The following is a 16656-nucleotide window of genomic DNA, read 5'->3' as shown; positions in this document are numbered from 1 at the left end:
CCCTCCCTGCCCAGCTCCCGTGGCCTGAACGTCTCTGCCTTCCCCCAGCCTCGGCAGCTGGGAGGAATCCATCTGCGCTTCTCTGGCGAAATGTTCCCGAGACGAGTAAACACACATGTGCTAGTACATGCGGGGTGTCTGGAAGGAACGGCCCCGCGGGCGCGGGACCGGGGTGGGGTGGGAGGTTGCAGGGACTTCCTGGCACTGTACACCTTTTTGTCCTCTTGGCATCGTGCTACCATGTGCATGTATGACCTATCAAAAGAAGACGAACCCTGTTAAAAGGGGGAAAGATGTACCTGGTACAGACGACCTAGCTTATGGCTGGCTATCATGTGCCACGGGGCGGGTGGGGTGGTGGGGTCGGTGGCTTTTGAAAGGCAGCGTTTGTTCAAGTTATTTGGAAATACAGAAATCGGGACTGGCCTGCACCCCAAGAATGACGGGGTGTCGACAGATCTGGCTGCTTGTTCATTTCCGATTGTGTTAACACAGGCTCATAGCCCACGATTTTATAGTGATCACACGTTTTATGGAACACCGGCTACATCCATGATGTGATTTTAAAATCGTATGAAAGCCACCGTAGTAGCACCAAAAACACATTTGCTTTCTGTCATCCAGCCGGACCTGGGCCGCCAAACCAGGGATGGTTGTCGGCCCCCATGCCCTTCAGTAAAATAGGTTTGGCCCTTGGACCCCCGGAAAGCCAGGATACCAAGTGTCAGGGCTGGCTGGTTTGCCATAGAGGAAACTGTCGGCCCTTGCACTTCAACTTCAGAGCTCTGCTCAGCCTGAGTCTAAGGCCTTTTGCCCCAGTAAGAGGAACTGAAACGGAGTCCGCTGACTTGTGAGTTGAGAGTCTGCATTTGTGTGGCCTTGCAGACAACCCGAGGCCACAGTTACGGTGTCTCTCTGGCATTTCACTTAGGGACTTCCACGGAAAGGGTTGTGAAAACACCCAAGGCTCTTGGCTATTCGGGGGTTTTACAGAGTTGCTTACTGCTTTAAAAGAGCCAAAAGAGGCCATTGCAGTAGGTCCATGACTTCTTGGATTTCTTTCTTTTTTTAAATTTCAGAGATAGGAAGGGAAAGGGAGAGATAGAAACGTCAATGGTGAGAGAATCATTGATCAGCTGCCTCCTGCACGCCCCCTACTGGCATAGGAGCTGGCAACCCTGGCATGTGCCCTGAGCAGGAATGGAACCGGGACCTCCTGGTTCATGGTTCGACCCTCAACCACTGAGCCGCACCCTGGGTTTCTTTCTGTCCAGAATGCCTTTGGAATGTTTCTTCAACATCCATTCACTTTTCTCATGTGGATATTCTCTTGCTCTCCTTTTCTCTGCTAATGATTGCTCCCCTCTCTACTTTTCTCCCAAGTTGGTCTCAATGATCCCACATGGTCACTCTGACCACCACTGCCTAGCAGTGTCCTAAACAAACAGGTCCCAGGAGCTACTTCCTCTACGGAAAGAAAACTGGAAGTCCTACCTCACAGAAGGTCTCTAATCTAGAACCAGGGTCAGCAAACTGAGACCCACTGTGTTTTTGTATGGCTCACAAGCTAAGAATGATTTTTCCATTTTTAAATGGTTGGGGAGTTGATGTGAAAATTATAAATTATATGAACTTCAGATTTCGATGTTAACAAAATGTCCCTGAAATACAGCCACACTCAGGCCATTTGGTTACTACCCTTCGAGCACCAATACGTCATGTACTGGGTATCGCTGTTCTCACGGTTAAATGGCAGAGCAGTTGTGACAGATTGTGTGGCACTTTTTAGAGCAAGTTCGCCAACCCCTGGTCTAGAGCGAGCAGCCCACATGCCCTTCCCATCCCCACCCCGGCATTGGAGCGATGGAGCGGGAGCCTCTGGCAGAGGCTCAATGGTTTTTGTCCCCTTAGGGCTGCGGAGTGGCAGCTGGACCAGCCGTCATGGAGTGGCCGGCTGCGGATCACTGCAAAAGGGCAGGTGGCCTACATCAAGCTGGAGGACAGGACCTCAGGTAAAGGCAAGGGAGGCCTGCTCGGGGCTGAGGCGCCATGCCTCCCACTGTGCGAAGGGAGAGGCAGCCCGGGCCTGATGAGGCCTCTCGGGGGTCATGGGAACCTGTTGTGGAAACCAAAGACCCGAGTGCACCGTTAAGCCTCCTCCATTCCCTCACCTTTAATTGTAGTAGCCACTGTCCACAAGCACTAAAGGGGGCATTTCTTGCCAAGCACCTGTTCTTTTGGGGGGGTCCTTAAAAAAATACTAATTTTGGAGCCCAAGGAGAGGAGACCTACAGGTTGGTCCCAAGTGGGAATGCCTAGAGGTTGCCTTGAGACACGCTGGGTGAAGACACAGCCCTTTGCCGCTGAGCTCTGCTGCTCAAGAATTCTGTATATCGACTAAATGGTGACTCCCCAGACCAACCACGCCCATTAACTGAAAGAGCTGGAACTGCCTCCTTAGCTCTTTCTGTGGTGAGAGGACGAGCCAGGCTGGGCGGTGTTGGGGTCAGCTGGCAGGTGTCACTTTGGGGAAATCGCTCCGGAAGCCCTGTGCCACCAGTGCCTCCGGGTGGGCTGTGGAGGGCAGTACGGCCTGGAATAGCCCAGCCCCCAGAGCAGGGATCGGGCACAGTGCCTGCTCAGGTGCCTCGACATTCGGTTGTCTGTTTTTCTAATATGTAGACATTTTTCTTCGTGCAGTGGTATAAAGTGCAAAGACTCGTAGGCAAATGAATTCTCAGAACTGTGTCATTTGTGTCTGAGCTGTGGGACCTTGGGCGAGTCACATGACCTCTGGTGCCTTGGTCTCCTTTTTGTTGAAATAGGGATCGCATTAGTTCCTACTTCACCAGGTTGTTGGGAACCCATCCAATTGCTTTGTGAACTGGAGCATGGGGTTGGCTGGGTGAGTATTGTCTGCAGAGGAGGTAGAGGAGACAGCTGCCATGGCCAGGCCAGAGAACTCTGGCTGTGAGATTTGCTGGGATGTGCCAGGTGGTGTCACAAGGGAATGGAACACCTGTTCCCTTGGGAACTGACTTTAAGGGAACCACCTAATGTAATAGCCAGTCACTGCTCAGGATCAAGCCTCACCCAGGATGCTCTTAGCTTGGCGTCATGCCCACTGGGGCATGTCTGACTCTCGCTTTCCAATCACTCGGCCAAGGATTCTCAGCCTCGGCACTAGTGGTATTTGGGGCCAGGGGAGTGTTGTGGGCTGTCAAGTCAAATGTAAGATATTTAGCAACATCCCTGGCCTCTACCAACTACATGCCAGTAGTTCCCCTGCCCCCCAAGTTGTGACAACCAAAAATACCTCCAGACATTGCCAGATGTCCCTTGGGGGAAGGGAAGGTAAAACCATCCCTGATTGAGAACCACTGCTCCCGGTTGAAGACATCCAGGTGAGTCCCGGATGCCCCGGTACCAAACGGGTGGGGCAGAGAAATGAACCAGGAGCCGCGGACTCTAGGCCCACAGATTCTGATTCAGCTCACCCTGGATTGCAGTCACCTCTAAACCACAGGTTTCAGTAGAAAATAATTTGGTTAAATATTTAAAGCACCAACAAAGATCAGCACACGGGGAAATGGTGCCAGTCATAAATGCTCACAGAAGTGTGTGTTGCGCTGCACCCCGGAGAGCTGTAGTTGACACGGGGCTGCATTTCACCAGGGCTCTGTTTAAAACCAGTCCCTCTTGCTCTGTCTCTGAGACTAAATCGGTCTGCTTCAGGTTCTTCTATGGGTGCAAGAACTTTCTCCCTCATTTCCACTGGGTTCCCCGGCTCCTCTCCAGTCCTGCCTCAGGTACCAGGTCTTTTCCGAAGGTGTGATATAGCTGTCCCAGGGCCCTCAGGGTGCAGGCAGGTATGTAAATGTGTAAGACAGATGGAAGGGGTGGCCAGATGGAATGGTTAAATGAGAAATACTAAAACTAAGCCGCATCTGACTTAAACCTTTCGTTAGTTCTATTTCTGTGTCTTCCCTTCAGCCAGAATGGATTTGATTTGAATCCCAGAGTAAGGTTTGCCCATCTGCCTCACAGGAAAAAGGCCCCAGTGGGATATAGGAACATCAGGTTGGAGGGGGCGCGGGGCTCACCCTCACTTGTGCTTTCAGGGGAGCTCTTTGCTCAGGCCCCAGTGGATCAGTTTCCTGGCACCGCCGTGGAGAGCGTGACGGATTCCAGCAGGTACTTCGTTATCCGCATCGAAGATGAAAATGGTACGTGAGGGTCTCGGTGCTTCCTCCTCGTGAGAAAGGGTTCTCTGCCTCCACGTGGGACTGATCACGTGTCCTCCTCTAGGACGACGGGCGTTCATTGGACTTGGCTTTGGGGACCGAGGTGATGCCTTTGACTTCAACGTTGCATTGCAGGACCATTTCAAGTGAGTGGTTCGGGACTCACGTGCTCATGCCTCCTCCCTGCTCCCCTGGACAGAATGATTTCCCAGGTTAGGATCCCAGGTGGTGGTGTGCGATTTGTCTTCCAGCAGAGCCTCAGGACAACTCACTTCTCTTCTGGGACAGGCCGGCTTCTCTGCATCCTTCCAGGCCTCCTCTCTGCTTTGAAGTCATGTCCTTTTCCTCAGGCCCATCTCTGCCACCTCATTCCGCTGCCCAGACTTTGAGGGGTCACCTTTCTTCCCTTATGAGCCCCTGAGCAGCCGGAGTTTTTGTCAGGTTCCTGTGGCTTTTCTGGGCCTGTTGCTCTGATAGACTAAGTGGTGCTTGGATTCCCAGGCCACCCAACAGGTGCCCCGGTGGTCCTTTCTGAAGCTCAAAGGCAGGGCAGGGAGACTGCTTCCTGCCATCCGCAGGCCTCCACCTCTGGCTTCCAGCCAGTGGGGAGCGTGTGGCTGCTCACAAGCAGGCCTCTGGCTCTTCCCTGTGCTGGGGCCCTTGCCCCAGGTGGCTATGGATGGGAGTTTTATGGAAAACCTTTGTGTTGCTCTCTCCTACCTAGCATCTGTCGTGTCTCACCATCTGCTTTATGAGCCCTGAGGTGGGGGTGGGGGGGTAGGGGTGGAGTCCTTATCTTAGTTCTCATGCCATGTACTGGGGAGTAGAGGGCCAAGTTCTCATTGAATTCTTAGAACAGGCTTTAAGACGTAGACTGTTCAACCCATTTTGCTGATGTGGAAACTGATATGCATGCAACTACTTAAGTGTCACAGGCGGGATTTGAATTCAGGCCTCACTCCCCAGCCTGCGTTCCCCTACCATCTGCTGCAATAAAAGCCTCGTCCTGGACTGATGGCAGGTGGTAGTGAAGTGAGTGTGTGGATGCAGAGCAGCTGGTCTTTTCCTCACCTGTGTCTTCCTCCCCCCAGGTGGGTGAAACAGCAATTTGAATTTGCAAAACAAGCCCAGAACCCAGACCAAGGCCCCAAATTGGACCTAGGCTTCAAGGAAGGCCAGACCATCAAGCTCAACATTGCGGTGAGTCCCACCCTTGCTTGGCTGTATTGGCCATGACCCGGTGATACTGTGGCCACCACACTGAGCCCAGTCCAGAGCCCAGCACTCTTTCTCACAATTCAGCTCATCAGTCCGGCAGATGTTTATGGAGCAGCTACCTTGTGCCAGTTACTATATGGGGTGAATGAGAGGGCTCTGCTGTCCTCTCAAGTTGAGATGGGCAAGTCAAGATGTGAGTACAACATGGCTGGAGAGGTTCTGTGACCTAGGGATGTCCTCAGGGCCATGAGTTCCTAGAGCCGTGGTCGGCAAACTGCGGCTCAGGAGCCACATGCGGTTCTTTGGCCCCTTGCGTGTGGCTCTTCCTAAGCCTTAGGAGTACCCTAATTAAGTTAATAACAATGTACCTACCTATATAGTTTAAGTTTAAAAAAGTTGGCTCTCAAAAGAAATTTCAATCGTCGTACTGTTGATATTTGGCTCTGTTGACTAATGAGTTTGCCGACCACTGTCCTAGAGGAAAGGTGTGTATGTAGCCCAGAGTTATGAGATTCTTGGAAGGCTTCCTGGTAGAAGTGACCTGTAAAGAAGGGAGGAAGGGTCAAAGGGTGACTCCAGGGGAGGGAACAGCATGTGCAAAGCCTTTGAGTTGAGAAGGAATATCCGTCACTCGTTGCCAGAGCTGGGAATTTTGTCCTGGCTGTTAACAGTGGGGGTCAGTGTGCCCATTTCAAGCGGCGTCTTGGCCTTACCCCTTGAGTAAGGAAGCTTTGGGGGTGCTGTGGGCAGGAAGACATCAAGATGGGCACAGGGAGTCGTGGGTACCTTCTGCTGGTGGTGTGGTCCTGGCTCGCTGTGTCTTTGTCCTGAGCTGCCCTGCTTCTGGCTTTTCCCTATTAATTGCTATCGGACTGGCGAGGTTGCCAAGACTTGGCCTTGATCGACTACGGGGGTGGAGTTGAAATAATTTGGGGGAACCAAGGACCACATGGATTTGATTTTGAAGAAACTTTGTAACCCTAAAATAATGCTCTTCCTCTTGACTTACTATCTCTTTCTCCTCTGTTCTGCTTCATGCTAGTGATGATTTGGGACCTTGGAGTTATCTGGCCCTTAAGAGAAAATGCAGTGGACTGGTTGGGATGTGATTCTTTCTCTTGCTGGGAGGAAACTAACATTTACTGAGCAGCTGTGTGCCAGGTAGTGTTTTCAGGCACTTTCTCATCTGAATTAAATATTTTCTCCTTTTACAGGCGAGGAAACTGAGGCTTGGAGAGGTGACAGGACTTGCCCAGGGTCCTAGAGCTAGAAACAGCCAGCCTAGCTGGACTCACACTGAGCCCTGAGGGCTTTTGACTCGGGGCTGTGGTCGTAGCATTTGATTAAGCTGCTGCTTTCCTTACAAGTAGGGATCCAGGTCGTCTTCATCCTTATAACTCCTCCAGATTTCTGGCTCACGCTTGGTGCTCAGATTTTTGTTTTTTTTTTTAATGTTTTATTGAAGTATGATACGCATACAGAAAAGTGCAGAGCTCAGTGAATTTTTAAAACCGGAATTTGCCCACACAGGCCCGCCTCCAGATCAAGAAGCAGGTTATCAGCGCCCTGTACGCCCCTCTCCTCCTCTTCCTAGTAACTACCTACCTCGAGTAACCACTGCCTGACAGAATACCCTGAATTTTGTTTTCAACTTTTATTAATTGAGTTTACACTCTGTACTCTATTGTGTACAACTTCTTTCTTTTACTGATGTGGTATTTGCGAGGCCTCCACACTGTTGCATGAATCATTCTCATTGTGGTGGCATATCCCATTGTGAGAATGTATCCAATGACTTACCCCTTTAACTGATGGTGGACATTTGGGTAGCTTCCAGTGTGGGGCCATTACAAGTAGTGCTGCTAAGAATGTTCCAGCGCATGTCTCTCGGTGCACAGACGTGGGCATTTCTGTTGGGTCTGTGTCTGAGGGGAACTGCAGGGACATCACTTCAGGTGCCCAGCTTTCTACAGTTTCTCAATGGCATTTACCCACCTGACACTCCACCAGCAGTGTGTGAGTGCTCTTTTTTTATTTTTTAATATTTTTATTAATTTTTAGAGAGAGGGAAAGAGAGAGAAACATCGATCAGCTGCCTCTTGCATGCCCCCTACCTGAGATCAAGCCAGCAATGCGGGCATGTGCCTGACCAGCAATCAACTGAGCCACACCAGCCAGGGCACTGTACTAGTATGAGTCTTCTGGTTGCTCCATACCCTTGTCAGCAGTTGTGTTCTATGTTTTAGCCATTCTGGTGGGTGCATAACGGTGTATCATGGTATGTTTGATTTTGCCTTTTTCGATGATTAATAATTTCAGGTGTTAAAATTAAATGTGTTTGTGATAACTTTAGAATTGTGAGGCGTTGAATACATCTCGTAACAATGGAAGTGCTGGACAGGTCTTGACCATCTATCTGTTGGTTTTACACGTTTGGGACTGGGGTCACCTTGGCCCTCCTTGTGGGGTTTTCTGATAGCGGTGGGGCTCCAGCAGAACTGACTGGTTCACATTCCTCTCCTCTCTTTAGAACATGAAGAAGAAGGAAGGAGCCACTGGGACTCCCCGAGCACGGCCCGCCAGCACAGGAGGACTGAGCCTGCTGCCCCCTCCCCCGGGGGCAAAACCCTCCACCCTCATCCCTCCCCCTGGGGAGCAGTTGTCTGTAGAGGGGTCCCTCGCCCAGCCAGCAGTTGCTCCTGGTTCAGGTTAGTGCTTGGGGGTGATTGTACTTACTGCTAAGTCTGTGCCTGCGGGTTCCTCTCCCTGCTGGCAGCTGATTTTCCTTCCTTCCCTCATTGATCTGTCGTTTAGTAGCTGTATGTGACCAGCAGGAAGGTGAGCACAGCACAGCTGATCCTGCCCACACTCGGTATAGGGTTCCTCTGTTCCCCTGATTCCCACCACTTACTCTTAGGGTGTCTTTTCTGTCCTTCCCTGATGGGCAGGGACTTCAACTCATTTGTGAAGGCATCACATGGTCCCTAGTTCTCAGAGGCTGCTCAGTGAGTATTGAGTGAGTGGGTGATGGAAACACAGTCATTAACCAGACAGGAGTCAAAGGCCAGAGACTGGAGACCAGACTCACTGCCAGCCCTCAGGATCGGGGTGGCTTCAGGAGAGAGGTCCCATTGAGCCGGGCCCTGAAGGAAGGAGATTGGGGCAGGGAACACTTGGGACTCCATTCAGAGAGAAGAGCAGAAAGGCTCAGACTTTTAAACACCTGGTGTATTGAGGGAGGTGGATGCAGCACAGGAGCGCCAAGGTGAGCGGTGAGGAATGAAATTGGACATTTCGTTTGGAGCAAGGCCATCGGGGTGCTGAGAAGCTGAGAGGCAGTCCCCCCAGCAGGCTGTGTGGTGCTTGTTCCAGGATGTAAGGAATGCCTTCTAGAGACCCCGGAATTCCAGAAGTTAGTACCTGGTGCTGGCCTCCCAGCCCAGCCTCCCCACCCTGCCTGATGCCCTGGCCGGCCCCAGGCTGGGTGATTGTTACCAGCCCACTTTCTCCACACACTGCTCACCAGCTTGGAGGCAGGATCCAGGCAGGAAGCCTGCTTTCTTTCCATCCCAGGCTCGTGGACATTGGCTCCCCTATCTGGAGGTCAGGCTTCCAACTTCAGCCCTTTGGGGAACACCCAGCCCAGGAAGTGGCGGGAGCAGCAGGCAGCGAGCCCCCCGCCTCGCCCCAGGGGTTATTCTTTCAGCATTGGTTCTCAGTGAGGTCACAGGACCACCTGCCTGGGCATCGCTGGGGGCGGGGCAGGAATCTGCGTTCTTAATGTTATTTGTGTGTGCACTGAGGTCTGAGAGCCACTGTCTTAGGCTTTCCCTCGGTTGCTGGTGCCTTTTTAGCAGATTACATGAAGAACCTCCTATGTGTCAGGTGGTAGCATTTTAGGCCCTGGGGATAGTGTGAGTATAATACCAAGTCCCTGCTCTCAAGGGTTTATGTGCTGATGTGAACAATAGGCAATTAGCATGTCTGCAAACTAAATGGTGTTGGATGATAAGAGTCATGACTAGCTGATATTTATTGAGCATTTACTGTATGCTCCAAAACCAGACTGGCTGAGTTCAAATTCTAGCTTATCAGTAGTGTGCTATCAGAAAACTGCCACTTCTCTGTGCCTCAGCCTTCTCATCTGTAGGATGGGGTAGTAATGATACCTACAATATAGGTCTCTTGTAGCGATCAAATGTGATGTCCCTTATGAACATGGTAAGCGCTCACATTTGTTAGCCCCATTTTACTAATGTTATTGTCACTGTGCTGGGCCTGTTCTCAGCATTCCATATAAATTAATTTACTAATCCTTAGACAGTCCTGTTCTGTCACTGTTCCGTCTCCATTTCAGACGTAAGGAACTGAGAGTTAGTGGCCTGCTTAAAGTCACACAGCTGGTCCTGGCGAGTCTTCCCCAGGCACTGTGGTGAGGTTCCGAGGAGATAAGGGATGTTAAGCACGTGGTGAACTATAAAACTAAACCGTTGAGGGCCTGAGTTTTATCTGGTCTCAGCCCAGAGCAGATTAGAAATAACAAATTGGTGGGAAGGCAGAGGATGGCAGGCACCGGGACAGTTGGCAGCACTGTCCAGGGAGGTGCCTAAAACACACAAAAGCAGGCACTGGGGCCCCATTGCGCCACCCACCTCGGCAAAGAGGTGCACAGATAGCAGCTTCTGTGGTGCCTTTTCTGGATGGCTCTCCCGACCCCTAATCAGTTTAGCTCTCAGGACTTGGCACATGTCTGACACACAGTTGTCTTAGCTGGATGATCCTGACACTGGACTGAGGGCTTTGTGTGAAGATGATCTTGCAGTTTGGGTGGGCATTTTCCATTCAAGAAGCCAGGGCAGGAGATGGTACTCTTTTTTTTTTTTTTTTAATACCCGAGGAGTGAGGATATTTTTTCCATTGATTTCTAGAGAGTGGAAGGGGAGGGGGACAGAGAGAAACATCGATGTGAGAGAGATACATCAATTGATTCACTCTCATGCACCCCGATGGGGGGCAGGGACCGAACTTGCAACCAGGTACATGCTAACTGGGAATCGAGCCCACAACCCTCCAGTACACAGACCGATACTCCAACCAGTGAACCATGCCTGCCAGGGTGAAAGGGTAAATTTTAAACAGATTTTCAATATAAACTGTTAAAAAATAGGGTCAACTTCAGGTATGTGTGACAGATGGTGTGTGACCCGCCCTCACTGGCACCCCTCCCCTCCACCTTGTATGTGGCTTTCTGCTTTTTCTCCAGGAGCCCTCAAGGGCTCATGAGAAGATGGTAGAAATGTGCCAACTTGTTGATGTTTAGTTGCCCAAAAGCATGTCTCTGTGTGTGTCCTTCTCAGCCACTTGGAATTATGAGACTGATTTCAGGGTCACTGAGAAAACCAAAAAGATCTCTGACTCCTGTCTCCTTCTCTTCTCTTCCTACCCATCGGACTTGGCCACATCAGTAGGAGGCGCCACTGTGTCCTGGCCGCAGCCCACGCCTGCCACTACTGCCACCGCTGACATCTGGGGAGACTTTGCAAAATCCACAGGGTGAGGAGTCACATTCTCTGTGGTGGGACAGAGCCCCAGAGCACCCGCATGGGTGGCACAGCTCTCTCCAGGAAGGCTTTTTGTTGCTCCTCTGCTAGGTGGCCTGGAGCCGCCTCCTGCAGTTCTTTCTGGTCTTCACACTCCCTCGTCAAGTGCTTTGGCTTGTTCCCAGCACCTCCTTCCTCCCCCTGGCCCAGCCCGCCCAGAGCACTGCACTGAGAATTAACCTGGCTTCTAGCCTTGGCCTCTCCTTCTGGGACCCCTGAGGCCCATCCTTAGGCCTCTCTGACCCCATAACATTTCAAGCCTTTACCTGGGGTCGGGTGAAAAGGTGCTAAAATCCTACTGCTCCAGGCTCTAGGACAGGAGTCAGCACACATTTTCTATGAAGGACCAGATAGCAAATAGTTTAGAATTTTCCTGCCATCTTGTCTCTGTTTCAGCTACTCCGTTCTGCTCTTCTGGCTCAAAGGCAGCCACAGACAATATGTAAATGAATGGCTATGTGCCAATAAAACTTTATTTGTAAAATAAGGGGGGTAGGTTTGGTCCCTGAGCTCCAGTTTACTGACCTCTGCTCTAGAATATTCAGAGCTGACTTCTTGAGAAGATGGCAGAAATGTGGCAACTTACTGATGGAGCTCTCTTTGTCCAGAGAGAAGCCGCCTTTTATCTGCTTTGTAGTTTCAAACATCTAAACCCTCTCTCCCCTCCCTGTCTTCCCTTCACAGGGCAACTTCCAGCCAGACTCAGCCAGGCACCGACTGGGTCCAGTTCTGAGCTGAGCACAACTCTTCTTAATCCTCACACAGCTTCTGGGAAGGAGCTGCCTCATCTGGGCCGAAGGAAGGAAGACGAAGCACTCCCTGGCCAGCCTCTGTTTGGAGCATGACTCGCTCCTCTCGTCCTTGCCTGACTCTCTTGACAGACTGGGCCGTTAGGCAGTAAATTGTCACCATGTCACACTGCTTCCTGGGACTTCATTGTGCAGCCAGAACATGAGAAGACAAGCTCCAGGATCCCTATCCCTGTCTGCCCTCTGACGTGAGAGAGACTGAGACTACTACTTCCACCACAGTGACCTGTAATAAACACAAGCCCCCAAAAGCAAAAGAAGGGGTTCAGTGTGCCGCCTGGATTCAGATGAGCCCTTCTCGGGGTTACCGGTGCCTCGGGACCCCTGTGCGCAGGGGAGCTTTCTGCACTCCCGCTGGCTGCAGCCACTTCCGGCACGGCTCCTTCAGAGGAGGGCTTCCTTCTGGCTTCTAGCAGGTTATAGGCTGCAGCTTGAACAGACAATCAGAAGGGAAATTGGGAGCATTAACCAGCTTTCTAGAATTTTTAATATTTGCTTTGCTCATGGGCTGATCTGCACTAACTTGTTACCTTTGCAAAAGGAACCGTTCCTGCAGTGTGCCCCAAAAGCGCTTCTGAACTCATTCCTCACTGTGGGCCGCAGGTGCTGCCCTGAGCTTCAGGCAGCGGCGTTCATCTCAGCCACGTGTCCTGGTTTCCTGTCTCCCAGGCCAGGTAGGCGGTGCAGAGCCGAGGCAGGCGCTGGAAGCCAGGTGGAACGGTGTTTGGGCAGGAAAGTGGAAGCTGCTCTCTTGGAGGTGGGGGTTCAGCCTTCCTGGCAACTCGGGGGGTTCCCAGGCTCACGGTGCAGTTCCTGGTGGACTGGAGTTTTCTTGGTTTCTTAAAGGCCTTGTTTGCAGACAACCTCTTACTGTCTTTTCTCCTTCATGGACTGTACATGACAGAGCTCAGACTGAACTTTAGTGTTGCCTGTATTGCTGGTTTATACAAAATAATTTTATCTGAGCACATCTCTAAAATTGCTTTTATCAACATACTTTACCTCTTGATGAAAAGATTTCTCTTGTGAAGGGTCAAGATGATGAACTGAAAAAAGTATTGGCCATTTTCTGGGGCCAGTTTTCTAAGATAAAAAAATAAATATTTTTACTTCTGTCAATGTATGTCTAAGGCAAACCTGTTCTTGGGGGCATGGCCCCTAAACCGTCCAGGATGCTAGGACTAGCTCACAACCACCGCTTCCCATTGATCACGTGTACAGATTAAAGTCTGGGCCAGGGTCTTAGGTTGGCCAAAGTGAGAGAATTGGGCCCTGTTGCTCTAAGGCAACCAGTCCCTTCTTCCCCTTGCATCTATAAGAGTATAACCTTTTTGCCATCCTGGGACATTCTGGTCTCCTTGCCTTCTAACATGGACGGGGGCCCTGGCCCACCATGACCTCCCTGTGGAAGCATCTCCCTAAATACTAAGGGCATACAGGCATACGGAGGTCAAAAAATAAAGTTCAAAAAGGCCATGGCACTTTTTCCTGAGGGTTCTGTAAAAACAATGTAGTTGTTATTTCTTATTATGGAAATAACCACTTAGTATAGGGAGAACAAAGAAAAGTAGAATTGAGGATCCTCGTGCCCAATGAATAAGGATAAGGAAATTGCATCAATGGGTTCTCAGGAGGAGAAAGCTTTTTCTATTTCCCATCATTCCTATCTTTCTACATGCTTGGAAGCTGAGAATGAGGAAGTTTAGACCTAGGGGATCCCTTCTTCGTTAGCAGTACAGACCATCAAAGGTAAGCACTTGGGTTCTGGAGACAGACCTGGGCTTTGGGTCTAGGCCAGTGGTCGGCAAACTCATTAGTCAAGAGAGCCAAATATCAACAGTACAATGATTGACATTTCTTTTGAGAGCCAGATTTTTTAAACTTAAACTATATAGGTAGGTACATTGTTATTAACTTAATTAGGGTACTCCTAAGGCTTAGGAAGAGCCACACTCAAGGGGCCAAAGAGCCGCAGTTTGCCGACCACGGGTCTAGGCTGTCTCCTGGTTAGATGTGTGGCCACAGACTCCTTCCTTAACCCAGGTGTCACTCAGATGAGGCATATAAAGTGCTAGCAGGTGCCCATCATATAGTTTGGTCTTAATCACCTTTACGTTGATAGTAGCGATTGTGTAATGCTTACTCTGTGCTAGTCCCTGTTCTGTGCACTCAACATAAAACTCATTTCATCATCCCAGTTTTACAAATTATGAGACTGAGGGAGGGTTAGATTATGTAATTTGCCCAGTCACATAGTTACTAAGTGGCAAAGGTGGGATTGGAACCCAGGCAGTCTGGCTCCTGCATCCGTGCTTCTAATCAAGTTGATATACTTGAGCGGTGCTGCCCATAGGGCTGGCACATAGGACCTGCTTAATACGTGGAAGTTCCCATTCCCTCCACGTGGATTAAAGCAATAATATGGCAGGTGTTGAATGACAGGCCAAGGGGGGGGTCTTTATTCCATAGGTCCGTGATTTTCAACCTTTTTCATCTCATGGCACACAAACTAATTACTAAAATTCTGCGGCACACCGCCCAGCGGATAGCTCAGTGGGTTAAAGCCTCATGCCTATACACTATGATTGCGGGTTCGATCCCCAGTCAGGGCACATACAAGAATCAACCAATGAGTGCATAAATAAGTGGAGCAACAAATCAATGTCTCTCTCTCTCTCTCTCTCTCTCTCTCTCTCTCTCTCTCTCTCATTCTTCCCCCTTCCTTTATCTCTCTAAAATAAAATAAGCTATCCATCAAATCCAGTTAACCAGAACACCTGAACTTGAAGCCTCCGGGTTAATGTGGTTTTGCTGATGGTGGGCAGAGTCCAACCCAGCTTAGCGCCTGGATTAGGCAGGCTCTTGGCCCTAGCAACCTGGGGGAGTAACTCTGTCACTTGCTTCCCAGTTACGAGTTGCAGATTTAGAATCCACTGCGGTGAGCAGGTGAGTACTCAGCACACCTCCCTTCTTGGCAGTTGGTCCCGGGGGTCGCTGGGCTGGGCACCACCTGGTTATGGGGCAGGGTGACTGGCGGGCAGCGGCCCTGGGGATTCAAATGACCATAAGGCAGGCTGAGCTGAAGCACTGAGTCAGCACAACAGGGGACCCAGCCCCAGCATCGGGAAACCTCCCAAGGGGGAGGCTGGTGAAAGTACCTGCCTCCCAGCAGGAGCCTCCTTGGGCTCTGGAGGTAGGAGGGTTAAGGAGAAAGGAGCCGTGTCTGCTGCCTCCAAAAATCTCATGTGATTATAGGAAAGATATGGCTTGGAAGCCCCCAAAACTCCTGCTGTGTGTGACTGCTCCTCTCTGAGTCTCGGTCTCCTCACCTGTAAAATGGAAATAATCCTAGAACCCGTTTGCAGCATAGGTCCTGTTTTGCAGAAATGTTCAGGGGGACTGAGGACAGAGTGAAGAAATATAAGAGGAAGCAGCGGCACAGTTGTGGTACGCAGCCAGTATAGGCTGCCTGTGAGGTGCAGAGACTATTCACCAACGGAGGCCTGACAGAGAGGGCCCGGTAGGCCCAGGCATCACGCAGGCATTCTGGAGGGAGGGGCAAGGATGGGTTCCTGGTGCGATGAGGAACACTCTGGAATGAGGGCCCTGCAGGGACAGGCAGGATCAGAAGCGGACTGGTGAGGTCATGAGCCCGTTAGGGCCTGGGTAGGGACCCAGCAGGTCTAGGGGCACCAGACAGGGTGACACAGACCTGGGCCATGCTGGGGCACCTGGGGGCTGGTGGGGCCTACTGGCAGAGGCCAGTCAGCCCCCCCTAGGCTGAGCCAGAGACACCACCTAACCTCTCACCCCTCCATAGTCCAAGCCCCAGGGGTTGAACCAAATTTCCCTGACGAACAGCTCTCTCTGCCCTGGCCCAGGCCACAGCCTTGCCTGCGCCATCCCTAGGTCACAGAGCCCCAAGGGCACACTGGCAGCCCCTAGTGCGGTTTCTCAGATGTAAAAAGCAGGCTCCTCTTTGACAAAGATTAACTCCTGGTCGCCCTGCAACGGGAAAGACAGAACCATCAGCCACAGGCCTGCTACTGTTCTTTCTGGGTGTTTACTGTTTTCCAAACACAAAATCATAAAATTCAACGTCCGTTTTCAAACAAAGCACAGTCCTCCCTCCCTCAGCCGGGGAGTTGCAGACCAGCCTACACTTTTGAAATGGATGATTTGCCTTCAAGAACAGAGGTAGGCAGGTAGAGCCTAATGTATTGTTCCAAATAGAAAGGACATCACTGTTTAGTGCTAAAGCAAGGTTTCCGCTTGGCTTTATCCCATTCCAGTTGGCACAGGAGTTTGTGAGAAGGAAGGGGCAGCAGATGGGGTTCCATTTCACAGATAAACAAACTGAGGCCAGAGGACCTCACCCAAGGTTGCTGGACAATCAGGAAAACAAAGACATTCTCCCTGCAGGTCAAGTTATTGGAGCCTCAGTATTGCTACACTGGGCTCCGAGGGGGGGCGGGCGGGAATGCTCCCTCAGGCTGCTTGGGCGATTGGTTGAGGCCAGAACTTAGTCTAAGGCCTTTAAGGCCAGGAAGCAGGAGCCGAGGCCAAGGCCGCAGTGGGACTTTGCAGCTGGCTGTGGGTTCCGATTCTGCTCTGCCACCTTGCAGCTGCGGGACGCTGCTCCACTTGCTTAATCTTCAGTTTCCCTTTTATGCAAAAGAGCTAATCATCCCAGTTTGCTGCGTTGTGGGAAGCAGTAAATGCGACCGATGCAGAGCCCTCAACAAGTGCCCGTCCCAAGAAAACGCTCTATGGACAGACCCGGGG

The 16656-nt window shown here is 51.1% G+C and overlaps 1 protein-coding gene across 1 annotated transcript; it reads left to right on the top strand.

The window, feature by feature from the left end:
• Nucleotides 1–1718: 1718 nt before the first annotated feature.
• NECAP2 (NECAP endocytosis associated 2) lies at nucleotides 1719–12990 on the top strand. The gene is made up of 8 exons (XM_014447832.1): nucleotides 1719–1727; nucleotides 1790–2012; nucleotides 4122–4226; nucleotides 4309–4390; nucleotides 5336–5444; nucleotides 7993–8170; nucleotides 10931–11015; nucleotides 11747–12990. Exons 1-8 carry the CDS (start codon nucleotides 1719–1721, stop codon nucleotides 11793–11795), a joined length of 840 nt encoding a protein of 279 aa, XP_014303318.1. The 3' UTR covers nucleotides 11796–12990.
• The last annotated feature ends 3666 nt before the right edge of the window (nucleotides 12991–16656 follow it).

The sequence above is a fragment of the Myotis lucifugus genome, unplaced genomic scaffold (assembly GCF_000147115.1).
Source record: "Myotis lucifugus unplaced genomic scaffold, Myoluc2.0 scaffold_720, whole genome shotgun sequence".
Lineage (NCBI taxonomy): Eukaryota > Metazoa > Chordata > Mammalia > Chiroptera > Vespertilionidae > Myotis > Myotis lucifugus.
The sequence above is the reverse complement of the archived record's forward strand: the minus strand, read 5'-3'. Positions and strand labels throughout refer to the sequence as shown.

Coding starts and splice junctions, on each gene's coding strand:
- NECAP2 (XM_014447832.1), top strand. Junction 4,227..4,308: donor CCGCATCGAAGATGAAAATG/GTACGTGAGGGT, acceptor GTCCTCCTCTAG/GACGACGGGCGTTCATTGGA. Junction 4,391..5,335: donor GCATTGCAGGACCATTTCAA/GTGAGTGGTTCG, acceptor TCCTCCCCCCAG/GTGGGTGAAACAGCAATTTG.